The sequence below is a fragment of the Macrotis lagotis genome, chromosome 8, assembly GCF_037893015.1.
Source record: "Macrotis lagotis isolate mMagLag1 chromosome 8, bilby.v1.9.chrom.fasta, whole genome shotgun sequence".
Taxonomy (NCBI): Eukaryota; Metazoa; Chordata; class Mammalia; order Peramelemorphia; family Peramelidae; genus Macrotis; species Macrotis lagotis.
Window position 1 is genome coordinate 4466573 of NC_133665.1, and position 17367 is coordinate 4483939.

The 17367-nt window shown below is 38.0% G+C and overlaps 1 protein-coding gene and 1 pseudogene across 1 annotated transcript; both read right to left on the bottom strand.

Annotated features, from left to right (window-relative positions):
* Positions 1 to 246: 246 nt before the first annotated feature.
* EEF2KMT (eukaryotic elongation factor 2 lysine methyltransferase) lies at positions 247 to 16952 on the bottom strand. The gene is made up of 8 exons (XM_074196331.1): positions 16810 to 16952; positions 15313 to 15375; positions 12157 to 12237; positions 11652 to 11753; positions 10748 to 10881; positions 10349 to 10641; positions 8221 to 8370; positions 247 to 6859 (listed from the first exon to the last, which is right to left on the bottom strand). Exons 1-8 carry the CDS (start codon positions 16897 to 16899, stop codon positions 6759 to 6761), a joined length of 1014 nt encoding a protein of 337 aa, XP_074052432.1. The 5' UTR covers positions 16900 to 16952; the 3' UTR covers positions 247 to 6758.
* LOC141495224 (putative 2-ketogluconate reductase) lies at positions 12246 to 15302 on the bottom strand (annotated as a pseudogene).
* Positions 16953 to 17367: the final 415 nt, after the last annotated feature.

The window sequence follows — 17367 nt, forward strand, 5'->3', positions numbered from 1 at the left end:
AACATTTATAGCAGCACTTTTTGTATAGAAAAGAATTGGAAATTGAGGGGATGCCCATCCATTGGGGAATGGCTGAACAAGTTATGGTATATAAATGTTATAAAGTAATATTGTTCTAAAAAGAAAGCATGGGCAACTGAACTTTAGAAAGTCTGGAAAAATCTTCATTTACTAATGCTGAGTGAATTGAATCAGAACATTGTCCACATTAACAGCAACATTGTGAGATGATCACTATGATGGATGTAGTTCCTCTCAGTAGTTCAATGATCAAGGACAATCCTAAATGACTTGTTATGAAAATTGCCATCCATATCCAGAGAAAAAATTATGAGTCTGAATGCAGAACCAAGATACTCTGTTCACTTTTTAAAACTTCTTATTTTTCTGTCTTTCTCATGGCTTTTCTCCCATTTAGTTCTAATTCTTTTTTCACATGACTAAAATGGAAGTAATATAGTTGTGTTATGGTAGAAAAATGTGGATCTCAAAAAATTTACAAAAGGATGAATGTTGAAAACTCTTTTTTCCATTTAATTGGGGAAAAAAAGGTTAAAAAAGAGAAATACTCCTGACTTATTAAATGCTATTTTTGTTTCTTATTTCAAAAGATAAAGATTTCTCCATCTCTTTAGAAACTATTTGTGTTTCTGTGATCAAGGGTGAAAATTAGAAAAATTAGAAAAAGATGTTCTTGGTTCCCTTTGTATCATATTACTCTTGGGTGCTTGTTGAAGCCTGATCAGATGACCCAACCAGGTGTGGTCAAATTTGCCCCTCTTTTTGTCTTCCAAGCTGCTTGACTCTGGAGCTACTCCATTGCCTCAATGAACAGAATCCCAGAAGTCCAATGACTTTGATCCAATGGAATCTAATCCAATCAGTCATGGAGATCTGGTGATAGGGTTGGCATTTTGACTTCTTGGTTTTGAAGCCTGACTTTCCTTTTCCTACTGATAAATTCTTTTTTCTTTTATTATCAATAGGGTGACCTCATTGCTTTTTAAGGAAGGTTTCCTCAGAACCTAGTTTGTTTCTCTTGTATCTCCTTTCTCAAGACATAAGTCTCAAGATTTACGGGGTGAAGGAAAAGAACTACTTCCTGGGATTTAGGTTTCTTCTAGATTGATTTCCTTTTGTTGGTTGGGAAGGTTAATGTTTGAACCACATCTTTTCACTTCAAATACCTAATTTTCTTTTTGTTTTGTTTGCTTGTTTATTTTTTCTCAATTAATTGTATTTTATTTTTTCACAATTACAAGTAGAGATAGGTTTTAACATTCATTTGTATAAGATTTTGAGCTCTAAATTTTTCTCCCTCACTCTTTTCCCTCCTCCCTCTCCAAGAAAACAATTGGATATAGGTTATACAGGTAGAATTATGTTAAACATATTTTCACATTAGTTATGCTGTGAAAAAAGAGAATAAAAAGGAAATTTTGTAATTTCCATGAGAAAGAAAAAAAACCAACAAGTAAAAGTAGTATGCTCTGATCTATTTTCAGATTTTATAGTTCTTTCTCTGGAAATGGATAGCATTTTTCATTATAGTTTTTTTGGAATTGTCTTGGATCACTATCTTTCTGAGAAGAGCTGAGTTTATCATAGCTGATCATTGCACAATGCTGCTGTTTCTGTGTATAGTGTGCTCCTGGTTCTGCTCACTTCATTCACCATTTGTGCAGGTAAGTCTTTCCAGATTTTTCTGAAACCTGCCAGCTCATCATTTCTTATAGCACAATAGTATTCCATTACTTTCAATATCACAATTTGTTAGTCATACCCCAATTGATGGACATTCCCTCAGTTTCCAGTTCTTTAAACACAATATGTTTGTGTGTCCTTTCCCCTTTTTAAATGATCTCTTTGGGATACAGAATAGAAGGGGTATTGCTGGATCAAAGGACAGGCACAATTTTCTTGTCCTCTGAGCATAGTTCTAAATTTCTCTCCAGAAAGGTTAGATTAGTTCACAATTCCACAAATAGTGTATTAACGTTTAAATTTTCCCACATCTTCTCCAACATTTATCATTTTCATTTTCTGTCATATTAACCAATCTGATAGGTATTAGATGATATCTCAGAGTTGTTTTAATTTGCATTTCTTTAATCAATAATGATTTAGAGCATTTTTTCAGATGACTATAGATAGTTTTAATTTCTTCATCTGAAAACTATCTGTTCATATCCTTTGACCATTTTTCAATTGGGGAATGACTTGTATTCTTATAAATTTGTTTCAGTTATCTACATATTTGAGCAATGAAGTCTTTATCAGAAACACTCTCAGTAAATATTGTTTTCCAGCTTTCTGCTTTCTATCTAATCTTGGTTGCATTGGTTTTGTCCAAAAGCTTTTTTAGTATAATGTAATAAAAATATCCATTTTGCATTTTATAATATTCTCTGTCTCGTTTGATATCCTTGTTGATTCTTTATGGTTTGAACAATGGATCACTGATGGAGCAAACCTCCCTTTTCTAGTCTGTGTGATATCAGGTTGCATTTTCTTGTGTATAATGAATGTCAGTCAGGTATTATTTAAAATTGCATAAGAGATAGACAGGGACATTATTTTGGGTTGTATTTCAACAAATTCATCTTGTAGGTCTTTAAAAGGGTTGGCTGGGTGGGATACCTGACCAATCTGTAACCTGTCTCCTCTCTGATAGTTAAATGGGGAAGGAGTTGACTTGACTAGTGAGTCAAGTCTCAAGAATTACTTGAGATCCTTTGAACTTTTGATCTTATTTATGTATTGGAGGAAGAAAGGATTCTGACATGGAATGATAGACTAAGGACCATAGAAAAATAAGTTTCCTGAGAGGGACTGCATATTTTTAAGGTAGGATTTCTAAATGAGGGTTGAAGGTTGTTTGGGATATATTTGGAAGGAATAGGGAGAGATTGAAGAGCAATGACTTTGTATTTTCCTTTTCACCAAAGGTAAAGGGAGAAGAACATTATAGTCAAATCATCAAGCAGATGAGTTTCAAACACATTCATATCTGACACCTGACATGGTTGGAAGTTGAAGATTACCCTTTGCATCTGGGTAAGAGCAATCTATGTTGAATAGGTTTGTCCTGTAAATGGCATGAAACTTAGAGATTATGAACTTGTGAATCACCAAGAAAGAAGCTATCAGAAATATACCAAAACCCTGTTGAGTGAGAGTAAATAGATCCTCTTTTAAAGAAGAGATGCCTAAGGGGTGGATGCGAATAAAAGGAGGCTTCCTTAAGTCCCTAGACTGAGGTGCCATTGTCTCTCCTTTGACCATTCCCTGAAAACCCTTTGCTGTCTGCTAATGAAGAATAGTATGTTCTCTCTTCTACTTGAATATTCCTCTCATTTATTGTCTTTAGGGCTGGACCTGGAACAATAGGATTTTATGCCTATCCTGGTTTTTTAGCCCTGAATTCTCTATCATCTAACTTGGAAGACAATTTCAGTGCTGTGTTTTGAGCACAACTCTGTCAGGGACAGATTTATTAATTAAATAATGCTTACCATCTTTTCTTACAGAAATGCAAATAGAAATTTATCCTGCCTTTGAAAAAAAATCTTTTTTTTTTAGCAGAGATACTTAGAATTATTTTATCTCTTAGCAAAATTTCAGTTTCTCCTGTCTGTGCTTATCAGCATGTTGTTATATGGCTTATAATTTGTGAATATTACTTTTGGGATATATTTAAGCAATGATTGGGGAATTTGCTACTTTAAACAATATCCCAGCTATTGCTCACAGAACCAGTAATTCTCATCTTTAGAGCCCCTTTAGGACTGTTTTATTCTTCTTAAATGTTTCCTTTATCCTACTTTGGCAGGATCTGCAGATAATGGTGTCTACCTCCACAAATCCTCCAATAGCTTGGATCTTCCCATGAAGTTGGTGGATATGTTTGGATGCTGCTTACCAGTTTGCGCAATACATTTCCAGTGGCAGGGATTTTAGAATTTGTGTGCTGTATAGCAAGGGAGAAGGGTTTGTGAAAGTTACTTAGTACACTGCCTGAACCATTTCCATTGAAGAGCTTCTGTAGGTGAACTAACTATAGATGCAGTCTGGGTCTGTCTCTGTTTTACAATTAATGTATCCCAATGTGCATGAGCCTGTCTTTGAGGGTTGACTTTTACCTCTATTTATCAGATTCATAGTATAATGAGCAAACAAAAAAAGCTTCTTATTCCATTTGCCCTAGAAGTAGATCATTACAGAGTGGTGCAATGATCTTTTATTTCTTCTTCCAAGGCTGGTTTCAGTTCTTTTATCATTCTATTTTACAGTTTAAATGAATTTGTGAAACATGAACAAAATGGCATGGTCTATGGTGACTTTGAAGAGCTTACAGCTCAAATGAAGGTAGAGATGTTGGGCTTTGGACTCTTAAGCTCCATTGCATTCTATCCTCGTTCTAATCTTGTCTAGTCTCATTTGCTAATGGCATCCTTGGTGGGAATGGTAAAAGAAAGCTAGTTTTCTGGGGTCTCACTCTCTGAGAAAGGGAAGAAGCTAATAAATAAGCACAATGTGATGGGACCTTCATCTTTTGTTTCTCTTTTATAGATGCTCTTCTCAGAATTTTCCAGTCCTGATAAAATATTGAACCAGTTAGAAAAAAACATAATGAATCAAAGCAGTGTTGCTGGGATAAGAGCTGGAAGCAGATTGTGTTCCCATTGTTTACTCATACTTAAGGGGCTTGGCCAAAGACTTGAATTTAGTAACTTTTTTTGTGAAAATTTACTGTGTGAGACACCACTCCAAGATGATGTGGATCAAAGTTGAAAATATTACATTCTTGTCCTTAATACACAGTTTTGCAGAGGGAAGAAACATGTACAAGAACTATAATACAATAGAAAATAATTAAATATATAAGAGAGGTAAAAAAATTTCTTGAGATTCACAGAGGAACTAATTTTTGCAGAGGGATTATGAAAAGTTTCATGGAGGAAAATATATCTGAACTAGGCTATGAAAAATAACAGTATCTTCATTCATGTTACATTTGAAGTTTTCCAAAGACAAAGCAACAAGAAACAGCATAAGAGGTTGTTAGGGCCTGTACCAGAGTAGTAGACATGGTAAGATGACTGATATTTTAGGAATTGAGAGGATTATTTCAGAGATAACTGATGTTTTATGCTAGAGAAGATAGTAAAATTGTTCATAGTAAAAATTTTCAGAGGGAAAAAAACAGAAGGAATATATCAAAAATATATCAAAATTTTATTAACAAGTACTTATTTTATTTTCCTCTCACCCTTCTCCTACCCCTAATCTTCATATAACCAAAATCAAAAACAACCTCATAATAAATATACGGAGCTAAGCAAACCAATTATGCCTTATTATGCATCTTGAGAATATCACTTCGTTGTTAGAAGTGGGAAGCATGCTTCATTTTAGGTAGGTTGTCTGGAATTGTAGTTGGTCATTGGGACCACTGGGATGGGAGTTTTTGAGACTTTTTTAAAAGTTTTTTTAAGTTTTTGAGACTTTTAAGTTTGCTTTTTAAAAAAAATTTATTTAAGGTAATGGGGTTAAGTGACTTGCCCAAGGGTCACACAGCTAGGGCATTATTAAATGTCAAAGGCCACATTTGAACTCAAGTTCACCTGACTCCAGGGCTGGTGCTGTAGTCACAGTGCCACCTAGCTGCCCCCAAGTTTGCTTTTATAATGCTATACAAGTACCTCTGTTTTTGTTCATTTCAGTCTTTATCAATTAATACAGGTCTTCCCAGTTTTTTCTGAAATGTCTGTTTTATTACTTTTTACAGTGCAATAATACTCCATTCTATTCACATACTATAATTTGTTTGGCTGTTCCCCAACAGATGGGCAGACCCATAGTTTCTAGTTTTTTGTTAATATAAAAAGTTGTTGCAAGGTAAATAGAACACAAATCTAGCCTCAAACACTTACTGTGTCACCCTGAGCAAGTCACTTAACTACTACCTCAGTTTCCTTATCTGTAAAGCAGGAATAATAACAGCACCTAACTCCTAGGGTTGTTTTGAGGATCAAATGAGATAATTATGAAGAACTTTGTAATCCTTAATATGTATTAATCTCTGAATCTCTCTATGCCACATTGTACTGTAAAAATGTTGGTTAAAATATCACCTAACTTACAGAGAATGTATTGGAGGATTAACTAATGAACACAAGAATCACCAAGGACCCAGCTGAGGCTAGATAATATAAATACAAAATGTTAGCACAGTTAGGATTTTCCTATGCAATACTTGACAGCCCAGAAGTTAAAAAACTTACTTAAGTCTAGAGAGTGGTAAATAGAGGAGAGTGAAAGGTCAAAAGATGCCAGGGAGTTAGTGAGAATATGTTTAAAATGACTGAGAAAAGACTGGTGTCGGTGGCAAGGAGAGCCTGCAAGAAACTCAGGAGCTAAGTTCAGTCAGAATGAGGGTGGGAGACTGCAGTAGAGAAGGGAAGTTCAGGTCAAAATCTTGGAGGTGGAAATGAATCATGTGCACTGGTAAAATGGGGGGGAAAAAGTAGTCTGCCAGTTTTATCTTTAGAGATAAGTTTATTTTCACTCATTTTTAGTTCCTGGATTTATGGGGAGTTGCTCACAGAGCAACAATGACATTTCACATTTCCTTTTTCTTTGTAAGGAAATAAATAATTGGTCTGATGCTTCAAGTTTTATGCAGGAAATCAAAAATAGAACTTTTCCCTAATAATCATCTAATCTTTAGCGAAGTCTTGAAATATTTACACAATCTATACTTTTAATCTTAAAATTACTATCTCTGAATGTTTTTCATATGGAAACAATTTCTTGTTGTGACTAGGAAGCTTCTGCCATCCAATACCAACTTTACCTAGAAACAAACAGAAAATGTCTTAGTACATAATGTCTCAGTACAGTGGTGCTTTAGGGTCATAGTTAGAGGAAGCAGTAAAAGTCTGTCAGACAGAGATTTTTTGATAATTTTTTGTTCCATATGATCTATTATAAAGTTAGAGAATTTACATAATACTATAGATCAATACTCTGACAAGGATTTTAAAAAATTAGATTGCAGATAGAAATTTCACTATAGAGCCATTGCCAAATTCATTAATTATGCTCCTTCTGTCAAAATTCATTATTTCTTTTAAGGCCTTCTACCTTCAGAAGAGGGTGCTAGCACACAGAAGTGTTTGTTATATTTGAGTCCTAGTAAGCTACTTGGGAAATGCAAACATTTTCATTTACTAAAAGGTACAATGACAGTAGAAGCACTTAATTACCCATCAAGTTTGCTACTGCTTCTTGCTGTTGGTTGTAGGATGGAAACTAAAGAATTTATAAAAGATCTGTTCCCATGGGGCGGCTAGGTGACGCAGTGGATAAAGCACAGGCCCTGGAGTCAGGAGTACCTGGGTTCAAATCCGGTCTCAGACACTTAATAATAATTACCTAGCTGTGTGGCCTTAGGGAAGCCACTTATCCCCATTTCCCTTGCCAAAATTCTAAAAAAAAAAAAATCTGTTCCCTAACAGTAATTCTTTTTTTTTTTTTTCTATTGTATTATCCCATATACTAGAGGATAGAGAGAGGTCTGGGGAATATTCTGTTGAATAATAAATTTTTATGGAGCTTTAAGGTTTAAGGGATGGAAGAAATTAAGGAAAAGGGATAAGGGATCTTTTTTTTTTGATAAGGGACCTTTAAGTAATATGCTTATCTCAACATTGGAGAATTGAATTCATTTTAGTTGTGTAAGTAATAAAAACTATAATAGAACTCAAATGCCTACAAGATTTCCCTGTTTGATTTGAATCATTCCTTTCTTTAAGGACTAGCTATATAACCAGTCTGGGAGTTAATTCTTTTTTTTTTTTTTTGGTTAAGGTTTTTGCAAGGCAAATGGGGTTAACTGGCTTGCCCAAGGCCACACAGCTAGGTAATTATTAAGTGTCTGAGACCGGATTTGAACCCAGGTACTCCTGACTCCAGGGCAGGTGCTTTATCCACTGCACCACCTAGCCGCCCCTTGGGAGTTAATTCTTGTTGCCAGAAGCAAATCCCATCAATAGTAATTTCTATTAGTGGTCACCAGAGTCACTTCCTTTTTTCTTCACTCTTCTGTCCTCCTTGCTTTATCTCCTCCAAGTCTGGTTTGAACATATTAGTACATGTTTCTTGAGGAAAACAACTAGACTAAAGGTAGTCTCACCTTCATATCAATGTACTTACTGAGTTCCATTTTGAACAGCTGGTAAGTGTCTGGGTCCCGAATAGTGAAGGCAATGTATACTTCTGGAGATTTCTGATCTGCTTGGCAAGCAGAGAGCTTTTGCAGTACTCCAATGAGGGAGAGGATGATCTCTGGATCATAAAGCACATCTATAATGAGAAACTGAGATTATTCTCTTCCTTTTACGTTTATTACTTAAAAATAGAATTGTTATACACATTCTTGATTTAGGAAGTAAGGTTAGTCTGAAGAATGCAGCAGTTACATTCACTTTATACCTCATTAGGATGAAGGAAAATTACCCAGGTTAAAATGAAATAATCTAGAAGAAAAGTTTTATTTTTTTGCTGTTCAAAGGTACTTCCAAAAAATAAAAATCACAGGCAATGGCTTATGCCCTAAATAAATAAATAAATATATATATATATATATATATATATATATATATATATGTATACACACATATATTTATATATAAACTAAAAAGTTGTGTGTGTGTGTATATATATGTGTGTGTGTGTATATATATGTGTGTGTGTGTGTGTATATATATATATATATATATATATATATATATATATATATATATAATTTTTTAGCTGATTGATCAATACAAAGAATGCCTAAACATGACTTTAAGCATTTTTATCTTCTAAGATTGGTTTACTAGGTTTGAAATAGTAGGACCTGGTTTTCAATTCTACTTTAACTTGGGAATAAGTCATTAACCTAACTGACCCTCCTCATATGCAAAAATGAAGGGGAAATTTGAGGACCCTTCCGATTTTCATTTATGATTCTATGTTCTGATGATTTTTTAGTTCCAGGTTACCGGAAAGACTGCAGCCCATGACTGGGAGGAAAGAAAATTAAAAAAAAAATTTCTTAAAAAGAACTGGATGATCCTGGCTGTGTGGCCTTGGGCAAGCCACTTAACCCCATTTGCCTTGCAAAAGAAAAAAAAAGAACTGGATGAGATGCCAATTCCTTTGGTAGATTTTGCCATTGTAATACTTTGGGGTGGCTGAACTCACAATAGAGAAACAATATCAACTTATATAGCAGAAATAAAGAATCACAGAATTTTAGGGTTGGCAGGGAGACCCTCAAAAAACTTCAATCAGTAGTGCTAAGCAACACCATCTGAACAAAAGATGAGAACAGCACTGCAACAGCCAGAATGTTGCAGCCTCAAAATATGATCAGAGGACAACACTGCTTTTTCACATGAGTAGTTCTTAAAATGGTGCTTGACTCTGAAGTTCTCTTTGTTTTGTTACCTAAGCAGTCATGTTGGTAGTTTTTAGAAATAGAAGATGCAATATGAATATAGGTTCTTTAAGAAGTATGGTGTTAAGATAGAAACAGTACTGTCTAGGAGGTTAGAAGAATTATTAGCTGTGAGACTATGAGTAACACAAATCCTCTTTTGACCAATGAGTAAACCATGACTCAGAGGTTAATATTTCTAACAATTAACTCAAAAAATTATTGTAAGGAAAGCACTTTCTAAATAAGAGTTATTGTTCCTCTTTAGGCATGGTAAGAAATCTAAGAAGTGAAGACAGAAGGAAAGAGAATATGTTTCTTGTGTTCTCTGGGGAAGACAGGTTGTGGAGGAATGGTAGCCCAAAATTATCAAAAATCACAGCAGAGATTTTTTTAATAGGACCTTCCTATAGTACAAAGTAGTGAACTGCTAGTACTCCCAAAGCAAAATGCAGAGCAAGAAACAACCCTGATAAAATGATAAAATAAAAATCCCCCTAATCAACTGTGGCCTGGTTAAAGGGTCAGACTTTCTGATAGGAGCCCTGGGGTATTTCATCTCAAAATTGAAATATGGAACATAGGTGTTCATTCTCTTTCTGGGCAAAACCAGAGATCATTCACCTGATATATATTTAAATGAAATTAATCAGTATAGATGTAACTTAAAATGAGGATGATATACATTTAGCAACTAAATAAGTAACAGATCTATGTATTTATTTTACTCTAGGGAAAGAAAAATAATTTCCCAAACATCTAATTAAGTTTACATCCCTGTATCCCTTCTCTCTTAAGCTGGGAGGTAGATCAAGCTGTATTCCTCATCTCTTAACTTGATCTGTCTTTGGTCAGTACCTGCTGCAATGATGACCTCTGGTTGGAAATCACAGAGTTGATCTGTAGTAACTAGATCCCAGTCCAACTGAACAGCCATCACAGTTGGTTTTGGTGAGATCTGGGTACTGACTGAAGGCTGCAGGAGTGTGGTGGCTTCTGTCTTGAGCAAGAAGCCATTGAGGAGGATATTTCCTCTGAGTTGCTGAAGAACCTGACTGTGACAGTCACTGAAGATATATGCTTTGGGAGAGCACATCTTGCAGATGGCCAGGCCTGTAAAACCAACTCCACTTCCAAGTTCTAAGACTGTTCTGTGTGTGAGAAGGAAAGAAGGGCAGAAAATTAATACTCTGCAAATATCAAAGGGCTTCCCCACCCCCACCCCCCATTTGCTGCAGCTCCTGTTCCATCCATTACCTGTTGGTGAAGGCTCCTGGATTTTCTATAGCCCATTCTGCAAGATACAGAGCAGCGTCCCAGGTAACCAGGCCAGTGGTTCCCTGAGATATGATCGCTGTACTTTCAGAGAGGGAGACTGAATTTCCAGAGGGCTGTGAGGAGAGAGAATTCTTTAACAAAGTAAGACCACTCTAGAGCCTTGACTTCCTGAGCTACCTATGACATGTCCCTCCAGTCATTATGCTTTTTTTACAAACTCAGCAACACTTCAATTCTCTTACCTTTGTGGCTCCCCACTAAGAATTCTATTTGGATTGCATGACAATCAGCCATAAAAACCTTCATTTTTTCAGGAAAATGAACTGAACAACCTGTCTGTTCTTGTTAGATATAAGTACATTATGTATATCACCTTGGACTAATGACCCCTTCTGGAAAAACCATTCTGTGAAATGGCATTTGTGCCACTTAAGGCAAGACACTTTTGCCTCTCAAGTAAAAAGCATTTCTTCAGGGCCTCCCTACCCCATGGCAGGAACTCTTCACAATGCTGAGGATATGGAGAAAAAGTGAAACACACCTAGACAATGTGCTGTTGTGTGCATATCTGCATATGTAGATATGTATATTTATTTATGCACACAATAACTATATGTTATGTACACATAACAACCAGAACTGTATCATATACAGATGTCACTTGAGTTACACCTTGGAAGGGAAGAAGGATGGAGATGAGGAGGGAGTGCATTCCAAACACAGGGGAAAACCAAAGCAAAGGCATGGAGGTGAGATGTGGAGTGTCACATATGAGGAACCATCAACCCATCTTGAACACAGTGTACATGAAAGAGAATAATGTGGGAAAGGCAGGGCTGGTTCCTGGGTCAAAGTGGAAGGAAAATAGGTGAAACTGTCCTACCAGCAAGTAACTCCGGTGGCATTGGGGGGATTCTTCAGCAGACAGAACTTCGGCTAATGCTTCATAGAGTTCATCCAGAGGCTCTGAGGGAGCAGCCTCATGCTGTGGAAATACAAGAGGGAGTAGGAATTCAAGGACTCAGACAAGAAGATTAAATGACAATTATTCAGCATTTCTTGGTTAGGTAGCAAAGAATGGTGGGACTCACAGACTTTCCTATACACCCAAGTGAGGTGGGTCTGTGATCTCTGAGGCTCCAGCCTGGAATCATGAAATTGGAAGATAAAGGCATGTTTGGGAGCTTGGATTCTGACATCAATAAACACAGAATCAACATCTTAAAGTCTATTTGCCAGTAGTGAACAAGGAAGTTTGGCCTCATCCTCACAATCCAATCCATTGTCAGGGAAGAGAAGGAAGAGTTCCAGAAACAATATTTACTTTCAGAGCACACACTGCTCTGGTTCAGGATATTATTAGTAAAGAAGAACTGTCAGTTCTTTACCTTCTTAATTAGCTCAGAGAGGAAGGACCGAGTGTATTTCAGTGAAGGTGGATGTTTAACACACAATGGATGCAGGACAGTCTGTGAGAAACAACAAATAATAGGTTGTTAATGTAACTAGTCCCTCAGTCCATTTTCTTGTTCCTTGGTTTCACTAAGCTTTAATTTAGAGGAACAGCTCAAAATTAGCTTGATAACCCCAAGTAAATAGAATGTAATTTCTTTGAGGATACCTTTGTATTTGTATTTCCAGTGTTTAGCAAAATACCTAGCAGGAGTTTAACACATTTTTATTGATTATGGATTTGGAGGAGAATGGAGAGAAGGCACATATGATTATAACCATACTCATGCCCAATACACTCAAAAGATTGATTCAAAATCAAAAGTAACATTCCAAGAAATATGTTTCATTGAAGAAAGGAATACTGAGAAAAGTGCTTATATATCCAGAGAAAAGACCCTGTCCTCTGGCAGGAGCAAAAGCACACTGGTTCCGTTCAGTTTTCCTTTCGGCAACCAGTGAGTGAAAAAAATCCCCAGTGGATTTCTAGAGTCTACCTGCAATTTGGTCAATTTACAGGTCTGTGCAATAAAGGAGAATAGAGAACAATATCATTTCAGAATATATATATCCTGTTTTTTACTGGCTTAGACTTTCAGACAATGCTACATTTTAAAGAAGCTGTGCTTAAGACATGATGTGGTCCTTTTCTTTGGACTGGGTAAGCTGTCTTCCTTACCTTCCTTCTAGCCTTTTCCCTGTTGCTTGCTTTCTACTGCTCAGAACCTTCTAGCCTCCTTGATTGCTCACCTCTCTTGGACAAAATGGGAGTGCCCATTCTTCTGGTGAGACAGAAGACCATCAGGCCTTACCAGATGTCTCCCTATTGTAACCAACATTTTGATAAAATCTAATACCTAAACCTTGCTATCTACCCCTGTTAGAAAACTTTTCCATCTGCTTATAGTAGAACTTCCTTTTATGTATTGTTTCTCCCCAGTCAGAAGGTGAATTCCTTGAGAACAGAGGATGTCTCCATTTTCTTATTTATATACTTAATGTTTGGTTTATAGTAAGCTTTTCATCATTTTTCATTTACTTTTTCTTATATAAACATTTCATCTATGAGTGGAGAACTCCAATGTACAAATCAAAAGTGTAGTGCTGTTCTATTTTTCTTCTTAGGGAAACTGCTGAGTCTAATTTCTGTTCTTCCTTATTTGTTATTTTTATCTTTTTCCTTTTTCTCATCCTTTCTAAGAGTTTTTCATAATATTAATCTTATCTGTTCTCGACATATAAGACAAAGACATGTTGCTAAAATAAAAAGCAAAGTCTGTATTTTATTTGTGATTTATACTTTCACTATAAAAACAAGGGCGAGCTTTTAAGTGAAGGTTAAGCAATGGTAGAGGGATCAGCAGCTCACAGAAACCTAAATTTATACCTCACATCTACAAGGTGTAGAGGCAGCCTGGCATAGTGGATAGCAGGCAGACTTCAAGGTCAAGAAAACCTGAGTCCTAGTCTTTTTCTGACACAAACTATTTCTATCAATGTGGACAATCTACACAATGTGGATAACTTTAGAGATCCAGGAAAGTTTTTTGTTTTCCAATAAACTAGCTATTTTCTTCTCCCTCCTTCTTAGCCCTCTTCTTTCTTCCCCATGAAAAATTAGTCTGTCAAGTTTTCATCTTGATGATCTTTGCACTCAATCAATTAGGAATAAGAAGGCCACTGAGAGCAGCCAGAAGGTTTTCAGCAATATTTTCTTTTTTAAGATAAGGTACTGGCGAGTTCTGGTTCCCATGTGAAATGTTAAATTAACATTCTTTAACTTGAATATAGGATGGGCTCTTGGCAGGGGTTCAGGTTAAGACACATCCAACTCTGCAGTTTTAATAATTCCAGTCTGAAGATCTTCAACTCAGACATTTTCATCAACCAATTGACCTTTGCCAATGGAAGAGTAGCAGTGGGTTTCCTTAATTGTTATTCCCTCTTTCCAATCATCCTATGCTGAGTTATCAAAGTGGGGACCAACAATACAAAGTCTGATCGCCTTAGCGGCTCATCCAACTTTGCACAGTAATAAGCACCAACTGCCTGTTCATCTTCCACCTTCCTGCAGTTTCTATTGTGATACAGAATTTTCATTTCAAATGGTTTGGCTTGCTGAGCAACCTCATAGTCAATGCCCATACACCTTTGATTCCCAGAGTAGATCTAGTCATGTCTTGTCCCATCCAGTTAATAGAACAGTACTTAATGTCTGGCCAAGTAGCTATCTCATTTCCTTTTAATAACTTCCAGGCTGATGCCAGAAGTAAGGTCATTCTCAAATCTGCAGTGCTGTTACAAACAGCATGTTTAATGTGGGCCAATTTCAGACCAATGCTGATGATGAGGTTCCAGGTGCAGATGATCAAGGCTTCCTCCTGGGTGTACAATAATCTTTAAGGGAGGCATGCATTTGTAATCTGGGTAACAAATTTACATACAAAATGTCATATTGGCCATGGGTCAAAATATGTCTTTAACAGCCAGGAGGTGAGCAGTATTGTTCCTCACTAGTCCTCTGGAATCATGGTTGATCCCTGCATTAACCAAAGCTGTCTTTCCAAACTGTTCATTTCTAAAATGTTAAATTTTCCCATGCTTCTACTCACTTCACTCTTCCTTAGTTCATACAAGTGTTTCCAGTTTTCTCTGAAACCATCTCTTCGATCAACTTTTTGGCTCAGTCAATTCTCTGACTATACATTCTAGATGGGTTGCCAGAAGAAGAGAGCTTTCACACTGAGTAACCTACATAAATGCCATCACAGGTCTGGACCAATAGTAATTGTCTCCCGAGTTCCTAGGTAAATTTAAAAAAATCTATTAAACTGTAAAATCTGTAAGAATATGTAGCACCTGTCATCTTTCTTAATGTTGCTAATGATTTTGAAAAATGCATTAAATTCCTTCCAATCAAGTGCATTTTTATATATTCTGATAGCTTCATCCATGGAAACAAAATATCCCAAAGCTGTCTATTGTGCTGGAAGCCCAAAACAGATGGCAACACATTTTTGCAGAGACTCAGTCTGCCTGAACATCTCAAAGCTAGATGGCATTAATATCTGTTTTTTTTAAATTTTTCTTACCTTCTGCAAAATATTCAGCAGCAGCTCAGAATCCAATGAATTCTTTAATTTCTCTTCAAGGCTCTATTCATAGGAGAGTAAAAAAACATGAAGAAAAATGTCAAGGACATTTTCAGAGGAACATTAAACTTGTAAATGGTACATTTTGCTAAAGAATGTTATGATTCACTAGAGACTCTGGGCCAAAGGAAATGGAATCCATAATCAGAAAGCATGGCCTTGATATGTTAGACATTATCTAGGAAGAAAAAGAGAGGAAATGAACAAACAAAAAAAGACTTCCAAATCACTGGTTTCCTACAACTCATTCATTCAGAACCAGAATTTTAGAGTTGAAAGAAGAGAAGTTAGTGACCAAAGAGTTCAATTCCATTACTTTACAGGTGAAAAAGATGGGTTCCTCCTACCAAAGAATATGAAAATATCTTTCTATATTAAAAGACTGATAACTTAAGCATAACCAAAGAAAGCTATTTTCAATAGGCCTGTCTGTGTCTTGTAGAAGTTTTCACAAAACACCAGAACATCAAGTCTTTCTATGTTCATCAGATTTTTGACTCCTCTAACAGGTTACTCTGATATAGAGAGGATGCACATTGGCAATATATTAAGGCTAAACCAGGGTCATAATTTCCATGATATTTCTGAATGATTAAAGTTCAGAACACTGTTTACCATGATACTGAAATACGTCACAAGGTATAAACCAGCCTGTCATATTCAGAATGTAGTCACAGTTCACTCCACATCGAGGGAATTATAAATGTAAACGTTTTCAATCATAACTACCATACTGACAGAATGAAAATTTGCTGCCAGAACAGCATTAAAAGTGTCCTTTGTCCTAATTTCCACTTCCTTCTACCTTTGCCACCTGGAAGAAGGCTATTTTATGCCTTTCCCAATCTTCTTAAGATGGGAGTAGTACTATGTTCATTTTGTAATGAAGGCTATAACTGACTGTTTAAAAAAAATATACAAGCAAAGCTAGCTAAGTCGCATTTATATAATGCTTTCTCTCAGGACAAGGCTGGTAGGCGCTAATGGCATCTCCATGTTACAGTCGAGGAAGCAGGGCGGATGAAAAGGTGAAGTGACTCGGCCAAGGTCAGGCAGCTACTGCTTAAACCGGTTGGAAGGGAGGTCTTGCCACTCCGGGCCAAGGGCGCATCCCCGGGGTCGGGGTGCGCTGGTTACAATAGTACGAGTGTGGTACCCTTCCTTTGGGCGCTCATTCATTCCTTCATTCATCCTTCATCCAGGCCTTACTGAGGCCCCGCACCACAGCCCGCGGCCCCGCGCGCAGGCCGGGGGCTCCAGTCCGGCCCGGGCCGTGCGGGGAGCGGAGGCAGAGGAGGCGCGGAGGGCGGCTGCCCTGTGGCAGGCCTAGCCCCAGCGCCAGCCCGGCCCGGGCCGGCCACGCCCCACCCAGCGCGGGTCCTCGTCCCCTCCGCGTGGGGGGCCGCCGGAGCCCCGCAGCCCGCCGCGTTCCCTCACCCGCCAGGGAAAGGAGGGCAGCGGCCGCGCCGCCAGGAAGCGGCGCTCGAAGGCCTCCGGTAGCGCTGGGGCGGCCGGGCTCTCCTCCATCGAGGTTCGGGAGAGGGGCGGAGCCAGGAGGCGGGGCCCGCGGGGCCTGCTGGGAGCGGCTTCTGAACCGGCGCTTGGAGGCAGGGCCTAGGGGAGCCCGGGCTGGTGCGCTCACGTGTCTTTTGAGGGCGGGGCCAGGGAGAGGGATCAATCTTGGGGGCGGGGTCTGAAGTGAGCGCGGGAGGCAGCGACGAGGGAGCTCCTCCCCCACCAATCCGCGACTGCTTCCCCTTGGAGAGTGCGCCGCGGGGCGGGATCTTGGCTTTGGAGGCGGGGCCATGGAGACGGCACCGGAGGCAGGAACTTGGAGGCGGGGCTTGTGGAAGGCACTAACCAGTAGGAGGGTATCTTCCTTTGATGCGGGGCCTATGGGTGGCTCATGAGACAGGGAGAAGGCGGGGCCAAGGACATGTATTTGCATTTGAGGCGGGGCATGTGGTGGCGGGCCCTGTGATAGAGCACTTGACT

Excerpts from the sequence above, each read along its gene's own strand:
- EEF2KMT (XM_074196331.1), bottom strand. The coding sequence starts at position 16,899 with ATGGAGGAGAGCCCGGCCGCCCCAGCGCTACCGGAGGCCTTCGAGCGC. Across the intron at positions 12,238-15,312 it reads TGCTGAATATTTTGCAGAAG|ACTGTCCTGCATCCATTGTG; the intron begins GTAAGAAAAATT and ends TGTTTCTCACAG. Across the intron at positions 11,754-12,156 it reads TCTCTGAGCTAATTAAGAAG|CATGAGGCTGCTCCCTCAGA; the intron begins GTAAAGAACTGA and ends GTATTTCCACAG.